The sequence below is a fragment of the Mus pahari genome, chromosome 9 (assembly GCF_900095145.1).
Source record: "Mus pahari chromosome 9, PAHARI_EIJ_v1.1, whole genome shotgun sequence".
Classification (NCBI taxonomy): Eukaryota; Metazoa; Chordata; class Mammalia; order Rodentia; family Muridae; genus Mus; species Mus pahari.
The window spans coordinates 61,348,959-61,374,042 of record NC_034598.1 but is presented as its reverse complement, the minus strand read 5'-3'; the positions used below and the strand labels follow the sequence as shown (position 1 = coordinate 61,374,042).

The 25,084-nt window shown below is 43.4% G+C and overlaps 1 protein-coding gene across 2 annotated transcripts in view; it reads right to left on the bottom strand.

Moving 5' to 3' along the window:
• Positions 1-1,148: 1,148 nt before the first annotated feature.
• Tph2 (tryptophan hydroxylase 2) overlaps positions 1,149-25,084 on the bottom strand; it is a 107,469-nt gene continuing 83,533 nt past the window's right edge. The window contains exons 9-11 of one of the 2 annotated variants that reach the window (XM_021205325.1): positions 13,391-13,486; positions 2,476-2,609; positions 1,149-2,337 (exon numbers count right to left, since the gene is read on the bottom strand). In XM_021205325.1, the coding sequence (XP_021060984.1) occupies positions 2,163-2,337; positions 2,476-2,609; positions 13,391-13,486 (405 nt within the window). In that variant the 3' untranslated portion in view covers positions 1,149-2,162. The remainder of the gene's footprint in view (positions 2,338-2,475; positions 2,610-13,390; positions 13,487-25,084) is intronic. The other variant, XM_021205324.2, reaches the window with a different exon arrangement.

The following is a 25,084-nucleotide window of genomic DNA, read 5'->3' as shown; positions in this document are numbered from 1 at the left end:
CTGGAACTCACTTTGTAGACCAGGCTGGCCTCAAACTCAGAAATCCGCCTGCCTCTGCCTCCCAAGTGCTGGGATTAAAGGCATGCGCCACCACGCACGAGCTCAGGGAGTCTTAAGGGATGAGCTGGGGGAAGGATTGAGGGACCCAGTGAGGACAGGGGCTCCACATGAAGACCAACAGAGTCAACTAACCTGGATGCTTAGGGGCTCCCAAAGAGAAAGCATGTGCTGGATCGAGCTCCTAACTTCCCCGCACACATACGTAGCAGATGTACAGCTTGGTCTCCATGCGGGTCCCCCAACAACTGGGATCATGGCAGGCTGTCCCTAAATCTGTTGCCTGTCTGTGGATCCTGTTCCCCCAACTGGGCTGCCTTTCTGGCCTCAGTGGAAAAGGATGTGCAGTGACTGAATGTGCTGCAGGGGCTCCCCCTTCCAAGAGGAGAAGGACAGGTATATGGGGAAGGATCTGTGTGAAGAGGTACATGGAGGGGGCTGATATAAGGAATTAAAGAAAATAAATAAATATTTTAAAAACTTGTGCCTTGTGGGAGGAGGCATGTCACTGGTAGCAGTCTTGGTTCAATAGACTCACACCATTCTCTGCATACTGCTCACTGAGATGTGAGCTCTCAGCTGCTCTCCCCATCCCTGACCCCCACCCTTTCCTTTGTCCCCCATCATTTAACTCTTTGGAAGGATAACTCCAATCTAACACTTTCTTTTATAACTTGCCTTGGTCATGGTATTTTATCACAGGAATAGAAAAGTAACCAATACACTAACTTAAAAATTGTTTTTCCGTCTCCTTCTTCTATACCTCTCGTTGTACCCCTCCCACTCTGTCCAGCCCCTGCACTACTTCCCAAAAGAAGCAGAATTAGGAGGATTGTTCGGTGAGGGAATCCATTAGAAGATAATTAAGTTAACTGATTCAGCAGTTTTTCATTTGCTCACTTAGACACTTGGGGTTTTTTGGGGGGTGGGGGGTATGTTTATTTGTTTTTTTATCTTTTATAGCAAGGACCACCAGAAATTTATAGCAAATCACTATTGTTTACCCAGAGTTGCCCAGATTTTGAGAAAATAGACCCCTCCCCATAGACAGAGCCTGTTTTCGAGATGTGAGATAAGAGATACCCTGTTGGGGGGGCAAGATTCTGTTTATTGAGAAGCATTCATTTTATAAGCATTAATTTTCTTTCTGTGTCAATACATAAACATGCATGTACACTACAGTAGACTTGTCAGACGTCTAACATAAAAGGGCAGTGGCTTACGACCGCCGCGGCACATCTCACCAGACCTAACTGAAGCAAATCCCTTCATTTCTCTAGGACTCCAACTCTTTGGAATCAGAGATGGTACTTATATCCCTGTGGGGTTTGGGGTTCTCAGTCTAAGCAAAAGGAGTCAAAAGCCTGCAGTGACCATTCGCTCTATCCTAACAATACATTCGCAGTTCCAAGATTTTCATCCCTTCTGCTTAAGCTTCCCGAATATTCTTCGTTCAAGTGCTTCCTTCCAGAAGCTCTTCAGGAAGCTTGCCACAAATTGGTTTCAACGAGGTCAGTACAACCTATAGATCCTGTTTATCAAAACTTTCCTTTTCTTGCATTGTCTGAACACACTCAGTCCGGATTCTTCCCAACTGCTGTGTTTCTGAACAGCTTCTGAAGTAGAATATTAAATCTTTTGTTGCTGTGGTGCAAAGCATGGAGCAACTCTAGTTTATCTCAAATAACACTGATACTATTGAAAATAGAAACCACCTCCCAACGATTTTCATTTTATCTAATGAACACAGAGGAAAGTCTTGGGTCCAAGGAAGAAAAGGTCCACAACTCACCAACTGGAATTGTGTGAGGAACATTTGCTACAGATTTCAAAGTCACAGTTTGCTTAAGTTAACAGTTTGTTCGCTAATAAGAAATGTCAACTCTACTTGAGATGTCCAAATAGGATCACAATCTTTCAAATGGTGAGTGGATAGCTGCATGGGTTCTTTAGAGCATTTATGTGTATTAAGTTATGCAGAGGTACAGAATTGCATGCTTACTAGCCAACCATGACACACAAAGTGGTTGATGTTGGGTAACATTGACTGCATTGTTGCTACGCCCCCCAAGAGCTCATGCTGACAATAACGTTGGTTCTAGGCGTCAAATCCCCAGATATTGGTTCATTTTATTCAAGGCATCACACACTGTGTTCAAATCACTGCGCAGGTCCTGCACCACATTCTCAATACTTCTGGTGTCTTTCAGAATTTCGATGCTCTGCGTATAGGGGTTGAAGTATACCGAGAAGGGACGGGTAATTGACTTTGCAAAGTCCCTGTAGAATAAACAAACAAACAAAAAAAAAAACAGAAGGAAAACACAATCAACTACCATGGGTACAAGAAACAGACAGGAAGATCAGCTAGAGACATTTAAAAGTGACTTTCTATAAGAGGAAGAAAAGCAGGTTTACCTCATCTTTTCTTTGGCTTCTTCAAAACTTTCTGAAACAAAGTAAGCATCCTGGAAGGTAGTGATCAGGCATTCCTGCAAGCAGGTCGTCTTCGGGTCAAAGGCTTTCACACACGCCTTGTCAGAAAGAGCATGCTGCAAAACATATCACAGAACCCATTCAAGACCATAAAGAGGCTTCCACGGTGCCAAGGCAGCAGACTTCCCAGCTCAGCGAGCCACAGAACTTCTCAGTTACTAGTCTACCGCAGACATAGACCCCTCCCTACGGCAGGCAAATTGGGCGCTAGGGAAGAAGTTTGTTGGCTTGGCTTTTTTTTTTTTTTTTTAAGTCTCTTACAGAAGTTGAAGGAGAAAATGAGCTCACCTTAATATTTCATATACCATCAGCCAAATTCATGCAGAAGGACAGTTTAGCGCTCTCCCATGACACAAATGGAATTTTAAAATCTACCCTATGAATAGAAGCAGGTACCGCGGAAATATGCTCCTAAATGTGTTTCTATAAGCAATGTACTGAAATTTCACTTAAATGGCAGAAGTAATAATTACCTGCGTGGAGAGGTAATTGAGACTCTTGCTCAACTATTTGTGGAGACATTTTGAGGCCAGGTACTGTGTATCAACAGAGAAATGGGGTGGGCCTGTATATTGTAGAGTGCTTACAAAGTACTCATTCACCTTCGACAAAGTACAGTAAAGCAATGCACAGCAAATAAATATTGCTGGTGGGGGTGCGAAGAACCAGTATTAATAGTTATACTTAAACCCAAAGCAGGCGTTAGAAAACCAGGAAAGCCAGTATAATTACTGTTTGAGCCATCAATGGCTCCATTTAGCTCACCATGGGCCTAGCACTAAGAACAGTAAGGAATCCTGAATGACTATGTCTTCAAGATAAATTCAGTGGTGTTAAAAGTTAATGGTCATTTCTTACCACATGCCACCTGCCTGTCGCTAGACTCTCAGTGGAAGGTTCAGACGTCTAGGCCTCCATTCTATCTTGTGAGGTCTAGATGACATCCAGAAATGATATTTTAAAAAACAACTAAGGCGGCTCCTATGTAGGTGTTTTCAAATGATACTCCTATAAATTTTGTTCTTAACTGAAGAGGTAGTTCCACTGGTAGAGATGGTGAAGGGGGTAGCAGAAATTGCCTTGAGCCGAGCATTAAAACACAGAGGCTGTAGTCAACAGGCTGATGCATCTATTTGCCCATCCAAAGTATTTCTCTCCACCTTTGCCTTCTCAAGCAAACAGTGAGAATTTCTTGAAAAACACCCAAACCAATGCCCTCCCCCATCAATATTCTTAGTGCATTCCCTCTAACAATTTCAAAGTGTACGTGATTCTTTACAGCCCTTGGTGGGGAAGGCTGTGGTCTTCCGTGTTTGGGAACACAATTGAGAAGCCTTACCAACATGAACAGAAGGGGACAAAGGGCTTGTAATTTGTTTTCCACAAAATCCTGTTGTCCGGATCGAGATAGACACATATATGGATCGTGGAGGGTAGAGGATGTAAAAGACCTTCAGAATGAGTTCATTCTTTATCTGGGCAGCAAAACAACTTCCTTCTGAAGCATCACACCTACAAATGCTCTTCCGCAGGGCTCAGCACAGCACAGTGCACATCAGGGCACTTTGGTTCCACATGACCAATAAATCCTGTCCGCATTTTCCAAACAACTTTACAGTTTTACAAACGAAAATGTCTTTTGAGGAGAGCTATTGCCCCATTGAGAAGAACTGGCTTCCTGTTGGCTGTGGCTTTCAGAATTAGAAGTTGCTTTCGTTGCAGCCATACACTGTGATTACATTTAACTGGTGTGTCTTATTCAAATTGTCCATTCATCCATTGGTACATGGAAGGAAGGACACTGATTGACTCCTGTGTCCTCAGTCTTCCCACTCTCTTCCCTGTACTGGGAGGCAGAGGCAGACTGGTAGCAGCAAAGGCTATAAGAGCAATTAAGCCATGCATCCTTGGGACATCTCTGCTGAGCCAAACACTTTTCGGAGAGTTGAGGACAAGCACGAAAGGAAATGAAACCCATCAGTGACTCCCATCCGTTTCCAAGGCCTCTAGAAGACGTTTGGCAACCAGGCAGTGTGTGTGCAGGGCACCTGCACCGTGTGTGTCCTCGATGATGAAGACTGGAAACAGCGTAGGCTCTGAAACATTCATCGTGCACTTGTCTCACTGACTCTCCAGATGTCTACATTCATTCCTCTTAGCAGGAAAAGAAGATTGGAGTAGATAAAAAAAATCCTCAGAGGACAGGGTGCCCTGCCTCAGACTTCACGGAAGAAAGCCCTCTGAGGACACAGCTAATTGTTTAAGGCAAAGACCATTAGGTCAGACATATGGCACTTAGCCAGTATAATACTTAAGTGAAAATTGTGAGTTGACTGGGTTTTGTTGTTGTTCGGTTGGTTGGTTGGTTTGGTTTGGTTTGGTTTGGTTTGGTTTGGTTTGGTTTGGTTTTTAAAACAGGTTTCACTATGTAGCCCAGGCTAGCCAGCAATATCTTCTTACCTCAGCTTCCCAAGCACCACACAGATCAAGCAGGGAGTTTACTGTTTTAAGCGCTCAAAACTATGATTTAGTCTCAGGAACTGTATACGATATTCTGGTTTATAGAGTCCTCTCTACCCATAAAGCATGGAAGCATAACTACCTCTTGTCTGTAAATGAAGGTGGGTTCACTAACAATAGCCATGGACTAGCCTGAAAGATAATAAGAGTCTGGAGTTGATGGAGCCACCTAGGAATGAAATGTGCCTGTGCTTAAAGTCTCATCCGCCTAACAACCAGTTCACCCTTGTGGTGACTGACAGCAACATCCAGGCTGCCCAGGAGGTCCCCATGTCTGAATGCTCCCATGTGATGCGAGAGATTCCAAGAGATGCAAAATAACATCCATGCCTCCTTCAATACAAAAAGCCACTGACCAACTAGGTTTCTTGAGTCTATCTCTGATCTTTTAAATTACCTCACTTTGGGGAAACAGCTACTATGCCTTCCCCTGCATGCCACGGAAGAGGCCTCTAAACACTCTCTTAAGTTTTTTGATATCCCAGAGGGACTCTATGGTGAACTCTCTCTCTCTCTGAAGTTTTGACCTTCGGAAGTCCTAGAGTGTTCAAGAATTAGATTTTTCTATAGAGAGCTCTATAATGCTCAAGCCGTTGCAAATGTGCAAGAATATTGAGAGTCATCTGCTCCTGTCTGGACACTCTGTAACAGTGGTTCTCCACCTTCCTAATGCTGCGATCCTTCAGTGCAGTTCCTCATGGATGGTGACCCCAAACCATAAAATTATTTTCATTGCTATTTCATAACTGTAATTTTGCTAATATTATGAATCATAATGTAAATATCTAATATGCTGGATATTTCATATGTGACCCCTATAAAAGGTTTTTCAACCCCCAAAGGGGACAAGACCCACAAGTTGAGAACCACTGCTCTAAAAGAACCATTTTTGGTGTTTTCCATAGTGCTAAAAATAGGGGTATATGACTAAAACCAGAACTCCTGGCTTCTCAATGTGACCATGCCAAGAATCTAGACATATTAAGCCTGGATAGGCACAGAGTTAAATATGAAGTAACCTAGAAAATTTGCAACTAGCCCTTGGAAGCTGTGTTTCTCGATGGCCCAATGTCCCCTTTGTGATTTAAGCATCTTGAAAGCTGTAGTTAGGCTCCTGCTGCTATCTCAGAGATTAAAGCACCCAAAAAAATCTGCACAGTTGTCTCATGTACACTAACAAAGATTCCGCATCTTCAAAAGATGCTGGCTTCCGCATAATGTCATTTGCATCACGGTTTTGAAACTCCCACCCACTTCCAGTCTTTTTAAGACCATGGGAAGAGAACACCTTAAAGGAGATAAATAAATATTCATCAAAGTTTCTGAGGAAATCGATTCATAACTCTCCCTTCCGCGTCTCCCTTTGAGGTCTCCTGTTCCAGTCTCCCTTTGGAGTGTCTACACTTCTTTGCTAAATAAACTTCTACTTGATCTAACTGTTTCTCAACTGAATTCTTTCCTTCAAGAACACAAGAACTGAAGAGAAATTTTTAACCCAGTAACAGTGTAATACCAGATGAGGAAGTATCTCAAAATGAGCTGCAGTTTCCTCTATGGTAAATCTAAAAAACTCTGACCTACATGAATCTAAGAATCTTCTTGTAGCATAATTTTAACAAGACCTATAAACAAGGAGCACTTTCCACTTTGCCTGTGTCAATTTTCCAACTCTGCCTTTCCTATTGGTCCTGAGGATAACCATGTCACTTTGACCACCAAGCACCAGTTACTTGGTATTGGTCACTATCCTTTTGACATCAAAATTTTCCAGTTGCTGGAATAATAATACAAGGGAATCCAGAGCCTACATCTCAATCTTGGAGACTAAATTTGGTTCTATTCCTTCCTGTACAGTTTGGGGAACCTAAAGGACTCTATAGCCCAAGGTTGTGGTCAGAATTAAACAGGAAATGCATGCAAATGGCTATCATGGGACGTGCTTAACATATTTAGTTATCATCCCTAATTCGGTCCAGAGAGGGTTGTATGTGCTGCCTGATGAGCATGCCCTCCCTCGCCCCCAAAGATCTAGAACCTATAGGGAAAGAATGGTCCCGGGTATGAGACTAGTAAGACTTAAACTGCAATCATGGCTTCTCTGACTCACTTGACATCTTTCTTCCTCTCAGACACCCATTTCTACAGGGCCACAGAGGTATTATCTCAACTATTGTAGATGTAAACCTGTTATCCTCACTCTCTATATTAGGACTGGTTAAATTTGGAGGAAAAAAATCTCAGGTGTGAAGTCAGATTTATAAGCAGTTTGGGGGCCTAGACTTCAAGTAAGGCTTTGCAAGGACTCCTATGTTCACAGCCCAGTGCAAACAGGACTGTGTTCACACCACAGTCATCTTTTCCCATATCAGCACAACAACAAATAGGTAGATCTGGTTATGTATACACACACTGGGCAGGCATGTAGGTGTTAGCTCTTTAAACCTCACCTGGATACTCTCCGTTTTAACCAGACATGAAATGAATTGTGGATGCCAAAGCCTCCAGCAACCGAGGGACCAACATCAGACCAACAGTTCCAACAGTATCAAATACCTCAATGTAATATATATCCTTGCAGTTCATTCGAAACTGCAGGGATGTTTGCATAGGGATTACGATGGTGCTATTAATTAAAGCCATCCCTGTGCTGGATCAATATCGCCAAGCTCAGCAATGGTTCCTCACACTTGATTCTCCTCAGCGATGCGAGGCTTTCTTGGTTTGAATAAGATCCCTGGGCAAGGGAGCAGCCTCCTTCTTCGGTGGACACAGCTCGGGAGTTTCTACCCTTCAGTCCCCCAGCATTTACTCCGTCGTTATTAACAGGCCCTCCTCCTTCAAGAAAGGGAGAGAATGGGAGCGGAGGCTTGAGTCACCCGGTAAGGGTGGGGAGCTCGGCAGCTGAGTCCTCACTCCAGCAACCACACTGACCTTCCAGGTAACTTCAGAAAGCCTGCATGGCCCTCCAGCCTTTCCTCCACAGACTGGCAGTAATTCTGACCACCTCCCAGCACTCCTGGAAGTGGCGATAAATACAAATGATTGTAATAAATAGAGAGCTGTTTGGAGAATGCTGATTAATAGCCATATAAAGGTAAGATAATAATTCACCAGGCAAGGACATCCTAAAACCAAAGCCAAAAAGAGGTATTCAAATCTGCTTAAACCTGAAACACAAAGGAGATAAATTTATATGCAGTATTCCAGCAATTACTGGTAGAGAAGAGACTGAAGTCACCAAGTCTTTGCCCTGAAGAGAAGAAAAAAACTAGAACTCACCCTTTTTTCCATGGAAAAGAGCAAAAACTGCCTTTTTTGCATTTTGAAGTAGATGAATTTTTTTTTCTCAAGGCAAGACTCACTATTCGTGTTAGCAATCATTTCCTTCCCGCCTATCACTGTGTGATGTGTGTGTAGTGTGCCTCTGTAGGCTTATGCATTTCAACACTTGCTTTCCAGTGGTGGCACAGGACTGGGAGGCGTGGAGCTTTCAGGGGGCGGAGCCTAGATGGAGGAAGTAAATCGCTGCCTCGAGAGAGTTGCAGTCCGCTGGGCTGAGGTGTGAGCAAGGCACGTGACCACCTCCCTCCACCTGAGTCTCCAGCCACTCCCACCGCCATGCCTTCCCCAGATGATGTACTGCTTCCCCAGAACCTGAGAACCAAATGAAACCTTTCCTCCCTGATGGTGCTCTCGTTGCACCGGTGACAAGGGGATCTAACGCATACCCCTCCCAGAGTGAACAGCCTTCACTCTTGGTTCTGTAACATACTAACTAACCCCTTTCTAGACCTTCCCTGCAAGACTCCCTTTCTCACAACTGGGGCCATCAACTTTGGGAGTGTTGAAGAAAATGAATGAACAAACAAGGAAGTAATGAGTGAAAAAATAATAATAATGGTTACACTGCTAGATCAACTGTAGAAGGGGGAGGAAACGGGCAACACAGAAGACCCGTGCTAGGCGGTTAATAGAAGGGTCCAGTTATCCTGTTTTCAATCTGCTCTTCACAGTTGATTTTCCAGATGGCGTAGCTCATGGTTAGCTGTTCTCTACAATGACGAGGCATATAGAAAAGCCCCACCTTCACATGCTTCTGGAGTTGCTCCCAGCATGTCAACCATCCTACTGAGGGTATGAGATTTATGCTCACGTTTATAAGCTTTCTCATATTTGATTTATTTCTGTCTCTGAAAATAAAACCAAGTGAGATATATAGATATAGATATCAATATATAAAAGCTCACTTGATTTTATATATCTATATGTATAGATATAGATATATCACTTGATTTTATATATATCATTTGTTTATATATATGTATATCACTTGATTTTATTTATGATATTGTGTGTATGTACATGTGTGTGTGTTATTTAAAAAAAGCCATCCCTACGTTGGGCATTGGGTCTAGGATCACAATATCTTTCTTCAAATATATATATATATATATATATATATATATATATATATATATATGCATACATATATACATACATATATTTATATGTTTATATGCATACATATATACATACACATAGACAAAGAAAAGTGAAAGTCCTTCTCCAAACCACAGATACCACTCTTAGAAACACTTGGCCAGCTCTGAAGAGCAACATCTCTGCCCTCGGGAAAATTACAGCACAAATCTTAGAAGTTTTATGTTCTGAGAGAAAAGGTGCATTGTGGCTACTTAGTTAAAAGTTATGAAGACTGTACTAAAAGCCTCCAGCAGCTTAGGAACCTACATTAGAGCATCAGCTGGAGCAGTAGAAAATACTTTATTGCAATAGATAACTTCATTCAAATTGTAAAAATATTTACATAAGAAATACAGTAGTGCTATTAATAAAACCATCCCTACATTGGGTCTAGGGTCATAATATCTTTCTTCAAATTAAAAAAGAAATAAGATGTTCAGGGGACTGGAGAGACAGCTCAATGGCTAAGAGTGCTCGCTGCTCTTTCAGAAGATGAGGGGGCAGCTCACAACCACCTGGGGGCCCAACAACCTCTTCTGGATCCTGTGAGTACCTGCAGTCGTGTGCACATGCATGCACACACATATAAACACACACAAATACAATGGTTAAGTATTTAAATGAACTGTGAAGTGCTCTGGACACTTACAGGAGCAAGGCAGACAGGGAAAAGGGCTGCTAAAGGAAACGCCAGTGTTCTGGTTTCTCCAAGAACAGTTAGAAGGTATTTCTTATGCAACGAACATCTAAATTGTAAAAACGGTCCAAAACAGCAATCATGGGGATACTGGAGTGTTGAAATCTGAGAATGGAAGAATGCTAATGTCCAGAGGTGATGGACCTGAACAGGAAGCTGCTCGGCAGACAATGCCCTTTGCTGTACATATTTCTAGCTGATTTCCATTTCTGGATGATTCTGTCCACACCAGTAAAAACAAAAACAACAGATTCACCCCAGTGCTGCCTACACAAGCCTCATTAACCAGGCCAAGAGACCCTGTCCAAAGTTGGGAGCCATGAGAGAGATTTGTTTCTTTTGTATCTGGAATAATTTATAAACCATCTGAAGGGAATGTAAATAGATGCGGCTCAGGAGTTTTGTTTCCTGACTTTTTCAGGGGAACCAAAAGGCACTCTTAGAGAGTATGGTCCTATAGGGAACCATGCCGTCTTATTGCTGTAGGCTTTGACCAGTTGAGTTAATATTAACACTAACTATATCATTATTGACTATTTTTTAATTGGATATTTTATTTATTTACACTTCTTTTTTTTTAAAGATTTATTTATTTATTATATGTAATTACACTGTAGCTGTCTTCAGACACTCCAGAAGAGGGCTCCAGATCTTGTTACGGATGGTTATGAGCCACCATGTGGTTGCTGGGATTTGAACTCTGGACCTTTGTAAGAGCAGTCAGGTGCTCTTGCCCACTGAGCCATCTCACCAGCCCCTTATTTACACTTCAAATGTTATTCCCTTTCCTGGTTTCCCTTCCAGAAACCCCCTATCCCATCCCTGCTTCTATGAGGGTGTTCCCCCACCCACCCACCCACCCACCCACTTTTGCCTCCCTGCTATTGACTATTTTTTTAAGAGCCAGCAAAATGGCTCTGTGGGTAAACGGGCTTGCTATGTGTCCCTAATGTCACATAGTTTAAGTGTCTAGAACATTTTACAACTCATTTAAATACTTAACCATTATACTTGTGTGTGTTTATATGTGTGTGCAGGCATGTGCACACGAGTGCAGGTGCTCACAAGACCCAGAAGAGGGTGTCGGACCCCCAGGTGGTTTTGAGCTGCTCTCTTGTCTTCTGAAAGAGCAGCGAGCACTCTTAGACACTGAGCTCTCTCCAGTCCCCTGAACATCTTACTTTTTTTAACTTTGAAGAAAGATATTATGACCCTAGACCCAATGTAGGGGTGGCTTTATTAATAGCACTACTATATTTCTTATGTAATTATGTTTAATCCTCAGAATCATATGGTAGAAGGAGAGAACCAAGTAAGTTATTTTTCTGACCACACGTGTGCTGTGAAATGTGTACACACAAACACACACACACATACACAAATAGTGGAGAACACTTGCAAATGTTTATCATAGCATACCAAGTTTGTTTGTTTGTTTGTTTGTTTGTTTTTTAATTTTGAGCACTGTCTTTTATTCTAACCACACCCAGCCTCAGTCAGCTGCCCAGATGTGCAGGACTTTGACTGCAGCCCAGCTGTTACTCACTCTCTTGTTCCATTACTGTGCATCCTCTCGTTTCCCAACACCCCGCTCCCAATTCCTCAAGTCTCACGGTGAGCAGCAGCTCCTCCCAGCCAGCCTTATCAAGCATGGCCCTGGATGTGCTCGACACAGTTGTCACGCTTTTTCTATTATCTACTTGGTTGTTTATCTGGCGCTAGATGTCAGGTCCTGGATAGTAAGCGCCTCAGGCTGTCGAAGCTAGAGGGCTCACACTGCAGTCTACACTGCCTGCCTTGAGGGCTGGCTCTAGCACATTAGCTGTGTGGCTTAGGCGAGTCCTGTAATGCCTTTATGCTCTCCGTTGTCTCATGGTCTCATCGCTTACGATAATTGTGTTCCTATGGGGACTGAGTAAGTATGTACGAAAATCTTCAACTCCATTTAAGAGTTTGATAAGTGGTGTTGTGTTATTTTCCTTGGATCCACGTTCTTCATCACTCTCTGTCTTTGGGTCCCCAGTATCTGGCACCGTGCGTGCCACACTGTAAGGAAAGGTCTTTAGGAGTGGATAAATAATCTAATTATTGAAGTTATAAAACGGCGGTGAGATTGCATCTTTCAAGAATACAAATAAGCAAGATATTACAGGAACAGCGCATCCCCTAATTATATTATACTACAGCAACCGATGCGGAAGAGAACGCCGTAAACTAGTCCGTAATCCCGATCTTAGTCTGAGTCATCAAAGCAAGATTAAGTTATTTCCAGTATGATTTCCAGATTATACGTCATATTGCCTCTTAAATGCATCAAAACTTACTAGAATGTCAAAATTACCATAGTGCTCCAGAGCCTACCATTTCCAAATAAATGATCATTTTACTATTTAAGGAAAATAATAATTCTTGAGCACCTCTTTGACACTATGCTTGTTCAGTTTGTTTCCTTTTAAACTGTTAATATGCACCTTTTTTTTTTTTTTTTTGGCTGTTGTTCTTGCTACTGTTGCTGCTGCTGCTGCTGTTTTCAGACAGGGTTTCTCTGTGTAGCCCTGGCTGCCCTGGAACTCACTCACTCTACAGACCAGACTGGCCTCGAACTCAGAGACCTCTGTGCCTCTGCCTACTGAGTGCAAGGATTAAAGGTGTGCACCACCACTGCCCAGCCAATGAACAAGTATTACTAACATATTAATCTTAAAGACGACGGGATAATCTCCCATTCCTCTTTGAGAGGTAGAAGCTGGGGTGTCCACGGAGCCACGGAGGAGACAGAAACCAAAGTAGCAGAGCCAGGCTCCCCAGCAGATGTCAATCAGAGCATCCCTGTCAATCCATTGCTGGCTCCCAGCAGTAAATTCAGGCCCGCCCTTTTGTTCCCCGGCATTCGTCATTCCTGTCGACTTGGGCACAGGGCCGCTCATCTATTTGAGTCACACCACGAACACAGAAAGGCTTGACCCATTTTCAGAGCTGTAAAAAGGGAGGTCAGCACCCACATCTGAGGTGCCAGATCGTCTGTATTAAATATGTATGGGGAACTCTGAGTAGAAATGCTCAGACAAACAAATCAATATCGCCCGTGACCTTGAACCAGTTTTCTTGGGGAGGGTATTTTCATTCGCAGCTTCATACCTTCAATTCTCCGATGGACGAAAGTAACCCTGCTCCATACGCCCGCAGTTGACCCTCTTGCTTGCAAAGGCCGAACTCGATTGTGAAGAAATAGCACTAAAAAGAAGAAGAAGGAAAAAAAAAAAAGATGGACACACATTCAGTGAACTGACCAACAAGCTTCTTCACAGAATAAAATGGCACCCAAAATAAAATGTTGCACTATACATAATTGCCTTAAAATTTTTAAATAAATTTAAATCAGGAGTATTTATTGTAGTTCATTCTCTTGCTTAATGACCCTGCCCTGGCTTATATATCTCAATGAACTTGTGGTTAATTTCAACACATGGTAATTTTTTGCAAGATTTTTTATGATTAAGTTAATATTTTAAATAATAATCCTGCTCTAAGTTGAAAAAAATATTGGAAAAAATGTAAATGCAAGGGGGGCTTTTGAATCCTGTATGCAGAGACTTTGTGGATCAAATCATATCTCCTGCAATAATTTTAAAATTAAAAAAAAATTATACATGAATGGGTACATCTTAGTGATACCCCATAAAAAATATGGTTCCTGGACCTACCAAATTGAGTCTCAGTGGAATAAATAAATTCAAGAAAATATGAAAAAAGTGAATTGGGATCTAGTCATCTCAAACTTATCTTTTTAATTTGATTACTCATCCAGAAGATCTTTTTTAAGTTTTGGGGTTTTTTTTATTATGTATACAGTATTCTACCTATATGTATGTGTGCAGGCCAAAAGAGGGCATCAGATCTCATTATAAATGGTTGTGAGCCACCATATGGTTGCTGGGAATTGAAGTCAGAACTTCTGGAAGAACAGCCAGTGTTCTTAACCTCCGAGCCATTTCTCCAGCCCCTCAGTAGACATTCATTTAGCTGGGGAGAAGACAGATGTTATCGATAGGTAAAGCGTGTCCTGAACAAGCACAGTGGCCTGAATTTGGAGGGTTTGGACCCCTGGTACTCACATAGAAGCTGGGCGTGGAAACACATGTCTGTAACCCCAGCACTAGGAGAGACAGGCAGAGCCCAGGATCTCACTAGCCAACCAGTCTAGGAGAGCAGAGAGCTTCAGCAAGAGACCCTGTCTCAGTAACTAAGGCGGACAAAAACGGAGAACAAGAGTGATACCCAGCATCAACTTCTGGCCCTCAAATGAGCAAGCACATCCATGCACATAAATAAGTACAAAACACAAAAACAGATAAGTAAATCACCAAATCTTTTCAATAGTGTTTGTTGAAAAAAATCTATCAAGTGCCAATGTTTAGTAAAGAAATGAAGGAGAGACAAAGAAAACAAATATATACTTACCTGTATATATTTGTAAAAATATAAACTGTAGTATCAGTGTGGTTTTAGTAACATCTTAAATCGATACTAATATATGCATATGTATATGCATGTATATGTGTATTTTTTTAAGGAGACTATTGGGTGGGTTGGAAAAGAGAATCTGGGACAAGCTGAATCATATATTTTTATGTGATTAAAATATATTATACAAAATTTTCAAAGAAGTGATAAAAGAGCAGAAAAAATAAGTAAATAAAATCTGCAATTGCTTCCGTTGAGTTCAAGAAATCAACCTGGACAAGGGGGAAAAGATGTCTGCACAGCCATAAAACTCTTGCGAGGGGTTGAAATCACACGATTTTTTTGCTCTAATCAAGAAGTGAGAATCTAGCAACACATACTAAGAATTGAATCAAATTAGCGCTGTCCTGTGTCCGTGGTGCTAGGGCACGGAAGGTGTTGAGAAAGAAGAGAGTTTAAACACTCCTGAAAAGGGGACAGAAAATAATTATAATTTCTAGCCCATGACAGCTTGCTCTATTTTTACCCAGAGGTTGAAATGTCCTTTGATTATGAAGGGTTTTGTTTGCTTTTTAATGCAGGGATAACCTCGGAGGTTGAGCGGTCCCACGCTCCACATAACTGAGCTGCACCCTAAGGACTGGCCACTTCCAAGCCATGGGGCTTCACCTCCAGATGCAAGGCCTCCTTCCTAATTCAGTTGCCAAAAAAAAAAAAAAAGCCAAAATTAAAGACCATGCCACCAATGAATATGCCTCCTTACCCTGTCCCATGTTTTCTTTGTTTTACAGTATACTGCTTTTTGGCAGTATCCGGGGTACTTTTATGCACGATATAAACTGCTTTAATCTATCTCTCTACACTGAAGTGTAAAGTGTGCAACACAGATTATTCCCTAGAAGCAAAATAAATTCCAGCACCATTGATACTTTGTTGCCTGTGCGCTGGAGAACTCTCCGCCTGACCCTACCTGCCCTTGGGGGTTGGGGGTGAGTTAGCACAGAGTCAAGGACACAGACTCAGGGAGCTGGTGAGAAAGACTGCAGCAAGCTCAGCTGAGCGCTGCTGCAAGCTCCTTTAATACCCTCCCCCCATGCCCCCATTGGTCCCAAGAAAGCATCTCTTCTAAACAGCAGTTCCTGATTGGCATTGTCTGCACTAGCAATCCCTGGTCTCTCGGGCGATCCTCGATTAGAACCTCCTGCAGGAGATGCTTCTGTGGCTGTGGGGGCCCCTATCCTTTACATAGAGACACCCGCATGGTTCCTGTTACAACACTTTACAATATTCTTTGTTTGGAGAGGCTGTCCTGTGTTGTGGGATGCTTAGCATCATTCTAGGTACCAATAAACCCCCACCACCACCTCAGGGGATGTGGGGCAGATCCATAAAGTGGCTATGCTGCTTGGTTGTGTCAACTTGACACAAACCTGAACTTATCTCAGAAGGGAGACTTTGAATTGGGGGGGGGGGGAGGAATGCCTCCATAGGATTGGCCTGTGGGGCCATTTTCTTGGTGGTTTCTGATGGTTCACTGTGGGTGGCATCACTCCTAGGCTGGTGGTCCTGGTTGCTGGAAGAAAGACTGAGTAAACCAGATGGGGCGAGTCAGTAAGCAAGCCTTCCGTGTCTGCTGTACCAGCTCCAAATTCCAGGCGCCTGCCGTGAGTTCCCGATCTGCCTGCCTTAGACAATAGCACCGAGCTATGGGATGAAATTGCTTTCAGTCATGATTATTGCAGCAATAGAACCTCTGGCTAAGACAGCGGCTTGTTTATTAAAACTTTATTATAAGGAATTTGCAAATAAAAAAACATCACACACCAAAATTAACCAGGTCCAAAGTCTGTCACCTCAGTGAACTTCTATAGTGGAACAACAACAACAACAGTGGAACTTCACACTGGATTTTGCAGTTCCGCTATTGGCTATATTTCTATGCCCAGCTCACTGATGTTTTAAAGGCTGCAAAAGAGCATTGTTTCCCTGCCGTAAGCCACACAACTGCACTCTGATGCCCTGGGAAATATATGAATCTGGCTTCCGGGATCTTTATGCTTGCTCTTCCCTCTAGTGGAATATTCCTCTCTATAGGCATTCATATAGTGGTCATTTTCTTTCTTTCCCGTGAATTTTTATTGGAAATCAATTCTTCTCTCATAAAACACATTCCAACCACCCTCCCTCCATTCCTCCTAGCTTCCCCCCCCCACCTCATCTCTCCACCCAGACTTGCCCCCTCCCTCTGTTTCCTCTTCAGAAAAAAAGATGACAGCTGGACATGACAAAGCAAGGTGCAATAAGACAAGGACAAGGCCCTCTCATCGAAGCTTAGATTACACAACTCAATAGGAAGAAAAGAGCCCCATGAGCAGGCAAAAGAGTCGACGATACACTGGCTCCCACCGTCAGGTGTCTCACAAGAACACCAAGCCAACAGCCACAACACGCAGGCCCTGTGTTTGCCATTCTGGCCTCTGTAAGCCCATGTGAGCCCTGATTAGTTGATTCAGTGCGCCATGTTCTCCTGGTGCCGCCCTTCCCTTCCCCCCCCCCCTGCATCCCCTCTGACTCCTACAGTCTTTCCTTCCTGCCTTCTGCAGGATCTTCCCTGATCTCCGAGGGAGACCTCAATTTTAGATCCTCTCTCCACATATTGGAAGTCTCTGTAAAGTTTCCCAGTTCAGAGTTGGTTCATGAAAACGACTGCAGCTTGAATGCCAACCTAGTCACAGAGGGCTTCCCTGGCCACGAGAGTAGCCATGCCCTCTGCTTAGCAACTGTCTGACATGTTACGTGAAGAACATCTTCCACCCAACATCTTCCTGTCCATTGACTATTATTGCTGCTGTTGCCTGCGTCGCTCAATAATATAAGCCATGATTGGACCAGGAGTTTGTCTCCCTCTTCATTGCAAAAATCTAAGCATTTAGAATAGAGTCTAGCATCAAATAATTGCTAGAAATATCTGTCGAATAAGTGAATGAGTCCATGAATGGAAGCCACTGTCGGGAGGGAGACAGTCACCTAGTTTAGAGAAGCAGATGCTGGAGTACAACTCAGGTCCTTTGATGCCTTCATTTTCTCTTACTTCAGAGTAGACACACAAACCTAACTTGTTATTCATTTGCCCATTCATTCAGGATTAGGATTTATCCGCCGGTGCTCAGCAAGCTCTTACAGTGTTTCAGGAATTAAATCGACCAGGGATGGTATCGCATCTCTAGGAATATTTTGTTCGTTAACACTGATCAGCGCCATGAGAGGTGAGGAAGGACCGTAGGTGGGATGTCAAGATGTTAGAAGAAGTTGGCCTCACTGAGGTCTCATGAGAATAACTAAAAATAAGAGTTGCTAACATGTGGAGAAGTTACAAGAAAAGCCTCAAGTCTGTCATCCGAACAACTGTGCACAGTCCTGCTCACAGGGAAGCAAAGTCCTTAATATTCACAGAGAAGCCCGGAAGACACACGGCAACAAGGCCCCTCTATGTCACAAAATGGAATGCTTACACTAAGGAAGGTGGGTGATATATCCAGGTCTCATCTAAACAGTGACATTTACAAGATCCAGAGCTCAGTGTCTTACAAAGCCCAACATCAGCAGCTGTCATCCTTTAAGGTTTCTAAATAAAAAACTTAGTAGGTGTGTGATTTCCCTTTACAGCCAAATGATGGGGAAATGAAAGTCTGGCACAAGGAAGCTGGAAGCTCATGGAGTCTGGAAGCTCATGGCATCTCCTTAGAGTGCCTTTGCTTCACCTCCCTGATTAATCTTGCCTTTTTAGCTCACCACATAACATCCTTGGAAACTTAATGTTGAATACAGAAAACTCTGTGGGCAAATGTACCGTCATATTCAAAGGTATCTAAAGCACACATACAGTGCCAACCTAGGAGCGTGTAGGTCAACTATCAAGTGCATTTTTAATTTCCCCCACACTGCCACAGTTATCACTGGAATCAGAGCAGGCTAACATGGCTTCTGAGAAAACGCTACCGTATCAGCCACGGCATCTTCCCCTGGATCTGGCTTTCTGTCTGATTTTATAAAAAGGATTAAAAGGCCTGCATTGGTTTAACCAAAGACTCAAATGTTGAGTGATGGATTATCCAGTGTATCCTTAGCTAATATACTTCTAGCAACAGAATGGCCTCCAAGGGAGGAAGAGCCCTGTGGATCTTCTATCCCCTGACTCTAGAGCTCTCTGGCCCCTTTCCACATCTGGGAGTCCCTCCAAAAGCTGTGCCCTTACAGGGCTCCATCTGGTCCTGTCTGCCTACCTTTCCCTCTGGCTTCCGGCATGCGTCATAAAGAAAACCCCTGGCTTCAGCTTTCTGCAGCCTGCTTTCCTCATAGAACCAGACCTTTTGCTCTGACACGGCTTTCCATTGTCAGCTCTGTGTGTGGCTGACAGATAATAAGTAATGAAGGATCACATCTAAAACTGAAGTGTTGGCAAATTTGGGATTAGGGACTTAGTAGAGATGCTTTTTCTGTTTTTCAATAGTAGTGAAGACCACCATCAGATCACTGACTTAAGGGGGGACTGACCACACATGTCTACCACCTGGCTTTCTATGAAAAGCCAACTTAGAGTTGAACTGGATGACCCCCCCCAAAAAAAAAAAATGTCTTAGCGTTCAAGGATAGCTAAATGCTTCTGGAAACTTTAAGAAGATATAATTTCTTTTTCTCACAGAATTCTCCAGATGTGGATCTATAATATATTCCCTTGAGATTTTTCCAGACAAATATCCTACCTATTATCACAAAATAAATATGCAAGAGGTAAAGAAAAAAATAAAAAATAAAAACACTGAGCCTTGTAAAAACACCTGCGAAAGAGAATTGCTGATTCTTGGCCGCTAATGTCTTTTAAACAGAAACAAATAATAATAGTAAAACTAACACCTCCCAAATTGAAGGCTACCTTTCATCAGCACTGACGTTCATGAATTCTAAATCTTTTACGCACTAGTGATATATAATTATTTGTAAATATTTTATTTGAATATAATTACATATAATCATTAGCTTAAAACCAAAACAGGAATGATAGATGGGGCCTCTTCCGAAGAAGAAAGCAGAGTAATTTACATTCACAGTCATTAAGCAGAAAAAGACAGTCTGAGTGTCGACGATCTGAACTCTGAAGGGCTGCGAAACACACCTAGGGAGGGCTCAGGGAAAAAACAGATAGGGTGCACAATGCTGCCATCTTCAGATCACTGAGGGTAATACACCATTCTCAAGACAGACCAGCCTGATAGATAACAATCAAAGTTTGAAAGAACCAAGTCTGCAAAACGGATGGAACGTGAGAATATCATCCTGAGTGAGGGGACTCAGTCACAAAGGAACAAACACCATATGTAATCACTGATAAGTGGATATTAGTCCAAAAGTTCGGAATACCCAAGGTTCAGTTCTCAGACCACATGAAGAAGGAAGAAGGAAGATCAAAATGTGGATGCTTCAGTACTTTTCAGAAGGGTGAACAAAATACTCACAGGAGGAAATACAGAGACAAAGAGTGGTACAGAGACTGAAGGAAAGGTCATCCAGAGACTGCCCCACCTGGGGATCCATCCCATATACAATCACCAAATCCAGACACTATTGTGGATGCCGGAAAGTGCATGCTGACAGAAGCCTGATATAGCTATGAGAGGCTATGCCAGAGCCTGACAAATACAAAAGAGGAAGCTCACAGCCAACCATCGGACTGAGCTCAGGGGTTCCCAATGGAGGAGATGGAGAAGGGACTGAAGGAGCTGAGGGGGTTTGCAGACCCTCTGAGGGAGCAACAGTGTCAACAGGCTAGACCCCTGGAGCTCCCGGGAACTGGACCACCAACCAAAGAATACACATGGAGAGACCCATGGCGCTGGCCACATATGTGGCAGAGGATGGCCTTGTTGGACATCATTGGGAGAAGAGGTCCTCGGGCCTGAGGGTGTTCAATGCCCCAGTATAGGAGAATGCAAGATGGGAGGATAGGAGTGGGTGGGTGGGGGAGCACCCTCATAGAGGCAGGGAGAGAGGGAATGGAATAGCGGGTTTCTGAAGGGGAGACCTGGAAAGGGGAAAACATTTGAAATGTAAATAAAGAAAATATCCAGGAAAAAAAATGAAAGAGCCAAGTGAAATCATGCCAACATAATACAGAATGGTATCATGTGATGGTAGGAAAAGGTCTCTCCGTGGGGCCCAAGTGAGGATGCTTCAATCCCACTTGGGAAGGAGAAGAAAACAATTACAGGAAGCAGAGGGAGAGACCTGGGTGGGAGAGGGGAGGTGAAGGGGAAACATGATCAGGTATGGGGGTACAGAAAGACAGGAGAGAAGTCCTGAGGGCCAACAGAATGGAAATATGCAACCTCGAGGGTGGGGGGGACCCTCTAGAAACCTGGGGGACCCTCCAGAGACCCGAGAGGTGAGACACTCTCAGGACTCAAATGGAGATGAAATGCCCAACAGTGAGGAGAGGGACCTTGTAGAGCCCACCTCCAGTAGAAAGGGCATCAAGTGGGGGGATGGGGTTGCCACCCCACAGTCAAAAGCTCTGACCCAGAATTGTTCTTATCTAAAAGAACTACAGGGACAAAAATGGAGAAGAGACTGAGGGAAAGACTGTCCAGTGACTGACCCAAACTGGGATCCATCTCATGGGAAGGCTCCAAGGCCTGACACTGTTACTGATGCTATGGTGTGCTTCCAGACAGGAGCCTAGCATGGCTGCCCTCTGAGAGGCCCTACCAGCAGCTGACTGAGACAGACGCAGATACTTACACCCAACATTAGACTGAAGTCGGGGGTCCCCAGTGGTTGAATTAGGGAAAGGCTGGAAGAAGGTGAGGAGAAGGGCAACCCCATAGGAAGACCAGCAGTCTCAACCAAACTGAACCCCTGAAATCTCTCTCAGACACTGAGCCACCCACCAGGCAGCATACACCAGCTGATATAAAGCCCCAGACACATATACAGCAGAGGACTGCCTGGTCTAACCTCTGTGAGAGAAGATGCACCCAACCCTGGAGAGACTCAAGGCCCCAGGGAGTGGGGAGGCCTTGCAGGGGGAGCATCCTCTTTGAGACATGGGGAAGAGGAATAGGGTGAGGAACTGGAGGAGGGTGGACCAGGAGGGGGGGGCAACAACCGGATTATAAAAAAATAAAAGTAATAATAATAAAAAAAGAAAGAAAGAAAAATGTCTCTCTGTAACACTGTCCTTGTGTTTGGGGTTAACATCTTGAGGGTCTTACTACGGCCGCATATTCCAGTTAAAGGGAAGTTCAGCTCTATCGTGGAATACTTGGAATGGATGTTTTCTCTTCTTTTCTCTCTGTTGAAGTCTCTCTGCCTTCCACCTCTAAAACCCCCTGTATGCTCAGAAATAATCAGGTTTCCCTCTTTGAGAGACATTCTGAATTGGGTTTAAGTGGTACATAAGAACTTCAAGGCTAAGGATGCTACTTCTTCCTCTTTTCTCTAGGAAACAAACTTAACATGTCACTTAACAGACTCCTGAGTAGATGGGGACATGAGGGACATAGTTACTGTTACCTTTCAAAAAAATTTAAAAAAGAACAAACAAAAACAACAACAACAAAAACATTTCTTTCAAAGTAGTAGAGTATATTTTTGTTTAATAACCATTCACATTCTCTCACATCTAGAATTCTATTATCCACTTACCCAGGCAAGAAGAAGTTCACGATAGAAAGCTGGACCGAGCCTGACTGAAACTGTGATCCTTGCAGAGTCTGTGCGCTAAGTTTCGTGTCCCTTGCTTATAGGAGACTCCTTCGCTCACTTATTCCAGTCCTCAGTGTCTTACCTTCTACACAGCTCTAAGCAAGCTTAGTTACAGGGCTCCTAAACCCACCCAACATAAGAGAACAAGAACAACACAGGAGAAGAAAAGCCAAAAATGCCAAAGGCACAAAAACATAGTATCCGGCAATTGAATAGCAAGGTGCTTCCAAATGCAGGGTTATCACTAGATAGCAGAACTTACCTCAAGCTTCAAAGCATTGACTGGCAACCTCGCCAGGTTTAACAAAGCATTCTTATACAAGTTTGCCTTCCTACCTGCCAGTGAAGCAGACTTTATTAAAGTTATTGACTGCGTGGTTTGTGTGAGAAAACAGGGACCCGAAATTCTGGAACTGAAATCATGAATTGAACTTGAGTTTCCAAGATCAGATCCAGCAGCGCCTTTTCTTTTTCTTTTTTTTTTCTTTTTGTTTTGTTTTGTTTTGTTGGTTTTTCCAGACAGTTTCTCTGTATAGCCCTGGCTGTCCTGGAACTCACTCTGTAGACCAGGCTGGCCTTGAACTCACAATTCTGCCTGCCTTTGCCTCCCAAGTGCTGGGATTAAAGGTGTGCGCCACCACTGCCGGGCAGCGCCTTTTCTTATTAGTGATCGAGCTTCCACATGCAGAGTTATTGTGACCTACCATGCTAGGCAAGACAGAGCCTAGTGTGGATGGCTCTGTGCTGCTTGCATTTTATGTTAATTCTGCTCTCCTGGAAGAGGCTGCCCGGAATGAGGAATGAATCACGTGATCTGGTGGCTTCTTGTGAATTAATCCCCTAATGAATAAAGGAGCCAATCCCTGGGTGAGTACGCAGGACTTCTAGGTTGGACGGAGGAAGAGAGGAAGCAGGAGAAAGTTAGGTCCTTTCTGGAAAGGGGACACCTAGTATCATGGCGGATCCACAAGGATTCACCACCGGAGCAATCAGATTTTAATAAGGCTTACAAGATTAGGTTTTAGTTGTTGCATCCAGAGACTGAATTACCATTCTTTCTGAACTAAGTGTGTGTTGCATTTTCCTTCATGCAGCAGCTCATCTGGGTTCAAGAGAGAAATGTTCCGTAGCAAAGCATGGGTTTGCCAGATGTGCACCACAAAGGTCGTAGGGGATTTGATGCACAGGGCTAGCATGATAACAACCCACCAGTGGGACCCTAGTAAGCTGGGTGGAGAGATTGTGGAGTTCTGTATCAGTCTCCATGAGATTAAAAACAGGTCAGCCATTGCCCGCCAGTGCATGGCCAGCCAGGTTGTTGGGGTAGAGAGTTAGAGGCATAACCATGGGAATGAGTCAGTTCTGTTTTTTAATATTTCCCACGACAGCCTAGTGCTGAAATAGTTCCATGGGAGTAAGGGGCTATTATCCCTAACTCCTCGAGAGCCATTAGAAGTCCATCCTTCTGCAATCCACTATGGATTTTGTCTCCACCACCACTACCACCACCATTTCTTCCTTATGGTCTACAGATCAAGACTCCATGCCTGAAGAAGATGGGTGCTCCAGGATGGGACAAGAAGAACGTCCAACAAATATCTGCCCCATGGTTGTCCCTGTCATAGCCAAAGGATAAGGTTCAGAAAGAAGGAATGCTTCTGAGAGATGGTCCAGTACCAGCAATCTGTCATCGGATCAGGATAGAGACACACAGAGGAGCTCACTACCCCTTTCACAGTATTTGCTGAATTGTTTCTGCTTTCTTCAGGAGATTGCTTTGCAAGGTTGTTGAGAAGGAGACACTCATGTCCTCCTCCCATACACCTTTATGACGCTCCCACCTCCACCCTTATCCCACCCCCTACCCAGCACCCACCCCTGGCTATTTCAAATTTTAGCATCATCAAGACTTCAGTTCTCAAACAAGGCATGCTTTCATGCCTTTAGCCAAAATTCCTTGAGCTTGACTAAATCGCAATTGATAATGGGCTGGCAGTAAGAAGGATGACTGGTAGCAGAGCAGAACGCTTTAGAATAGAAATATTAGCACAGTAAAAATAAATATTAGAAACAAAGGTGAGACTAATGGTTGTGTTACTTAAACCACACAGGTCTTCCTACCCTGGTAACGCCATATCACCTCCTCCCCTGACACACACACACACACACACACACACACAACCATTTCTGTTGTCATTTCTTAAACCCTTTGAACTCTTTAACTACTCCTAAGAGTCATACACAAAGCAATGACTGTCCAGTGCTGCCATCTTCACAGCAAAGGTTCCTGAGGAGGGAAAGGCCCTGCAGGAGTCTGGTTTGTTGAAAGAAAGGAATTTTGCATGGTTTGTTGCTTTGCTCTGAGTCTGTTGGCTTTGCTCTGTAAAATGAAAGTGTGAAAGTAATAGACGCAGTGTCAGACTTGATCCAGTGTTCTGATTCCCAGTAAGATAACAGATCTCTAAGTAAAATCTGTAATGTATCTCTAAATAAAACACACCAGCAGGTCACAATTTAGACCAAACTTGTAATTTGGGGAGGCGGCCTGGGGATGTGGCTCAGATACAGAGCATTTGCCTAATATGCACAAGTTCATGGGTTCAATTC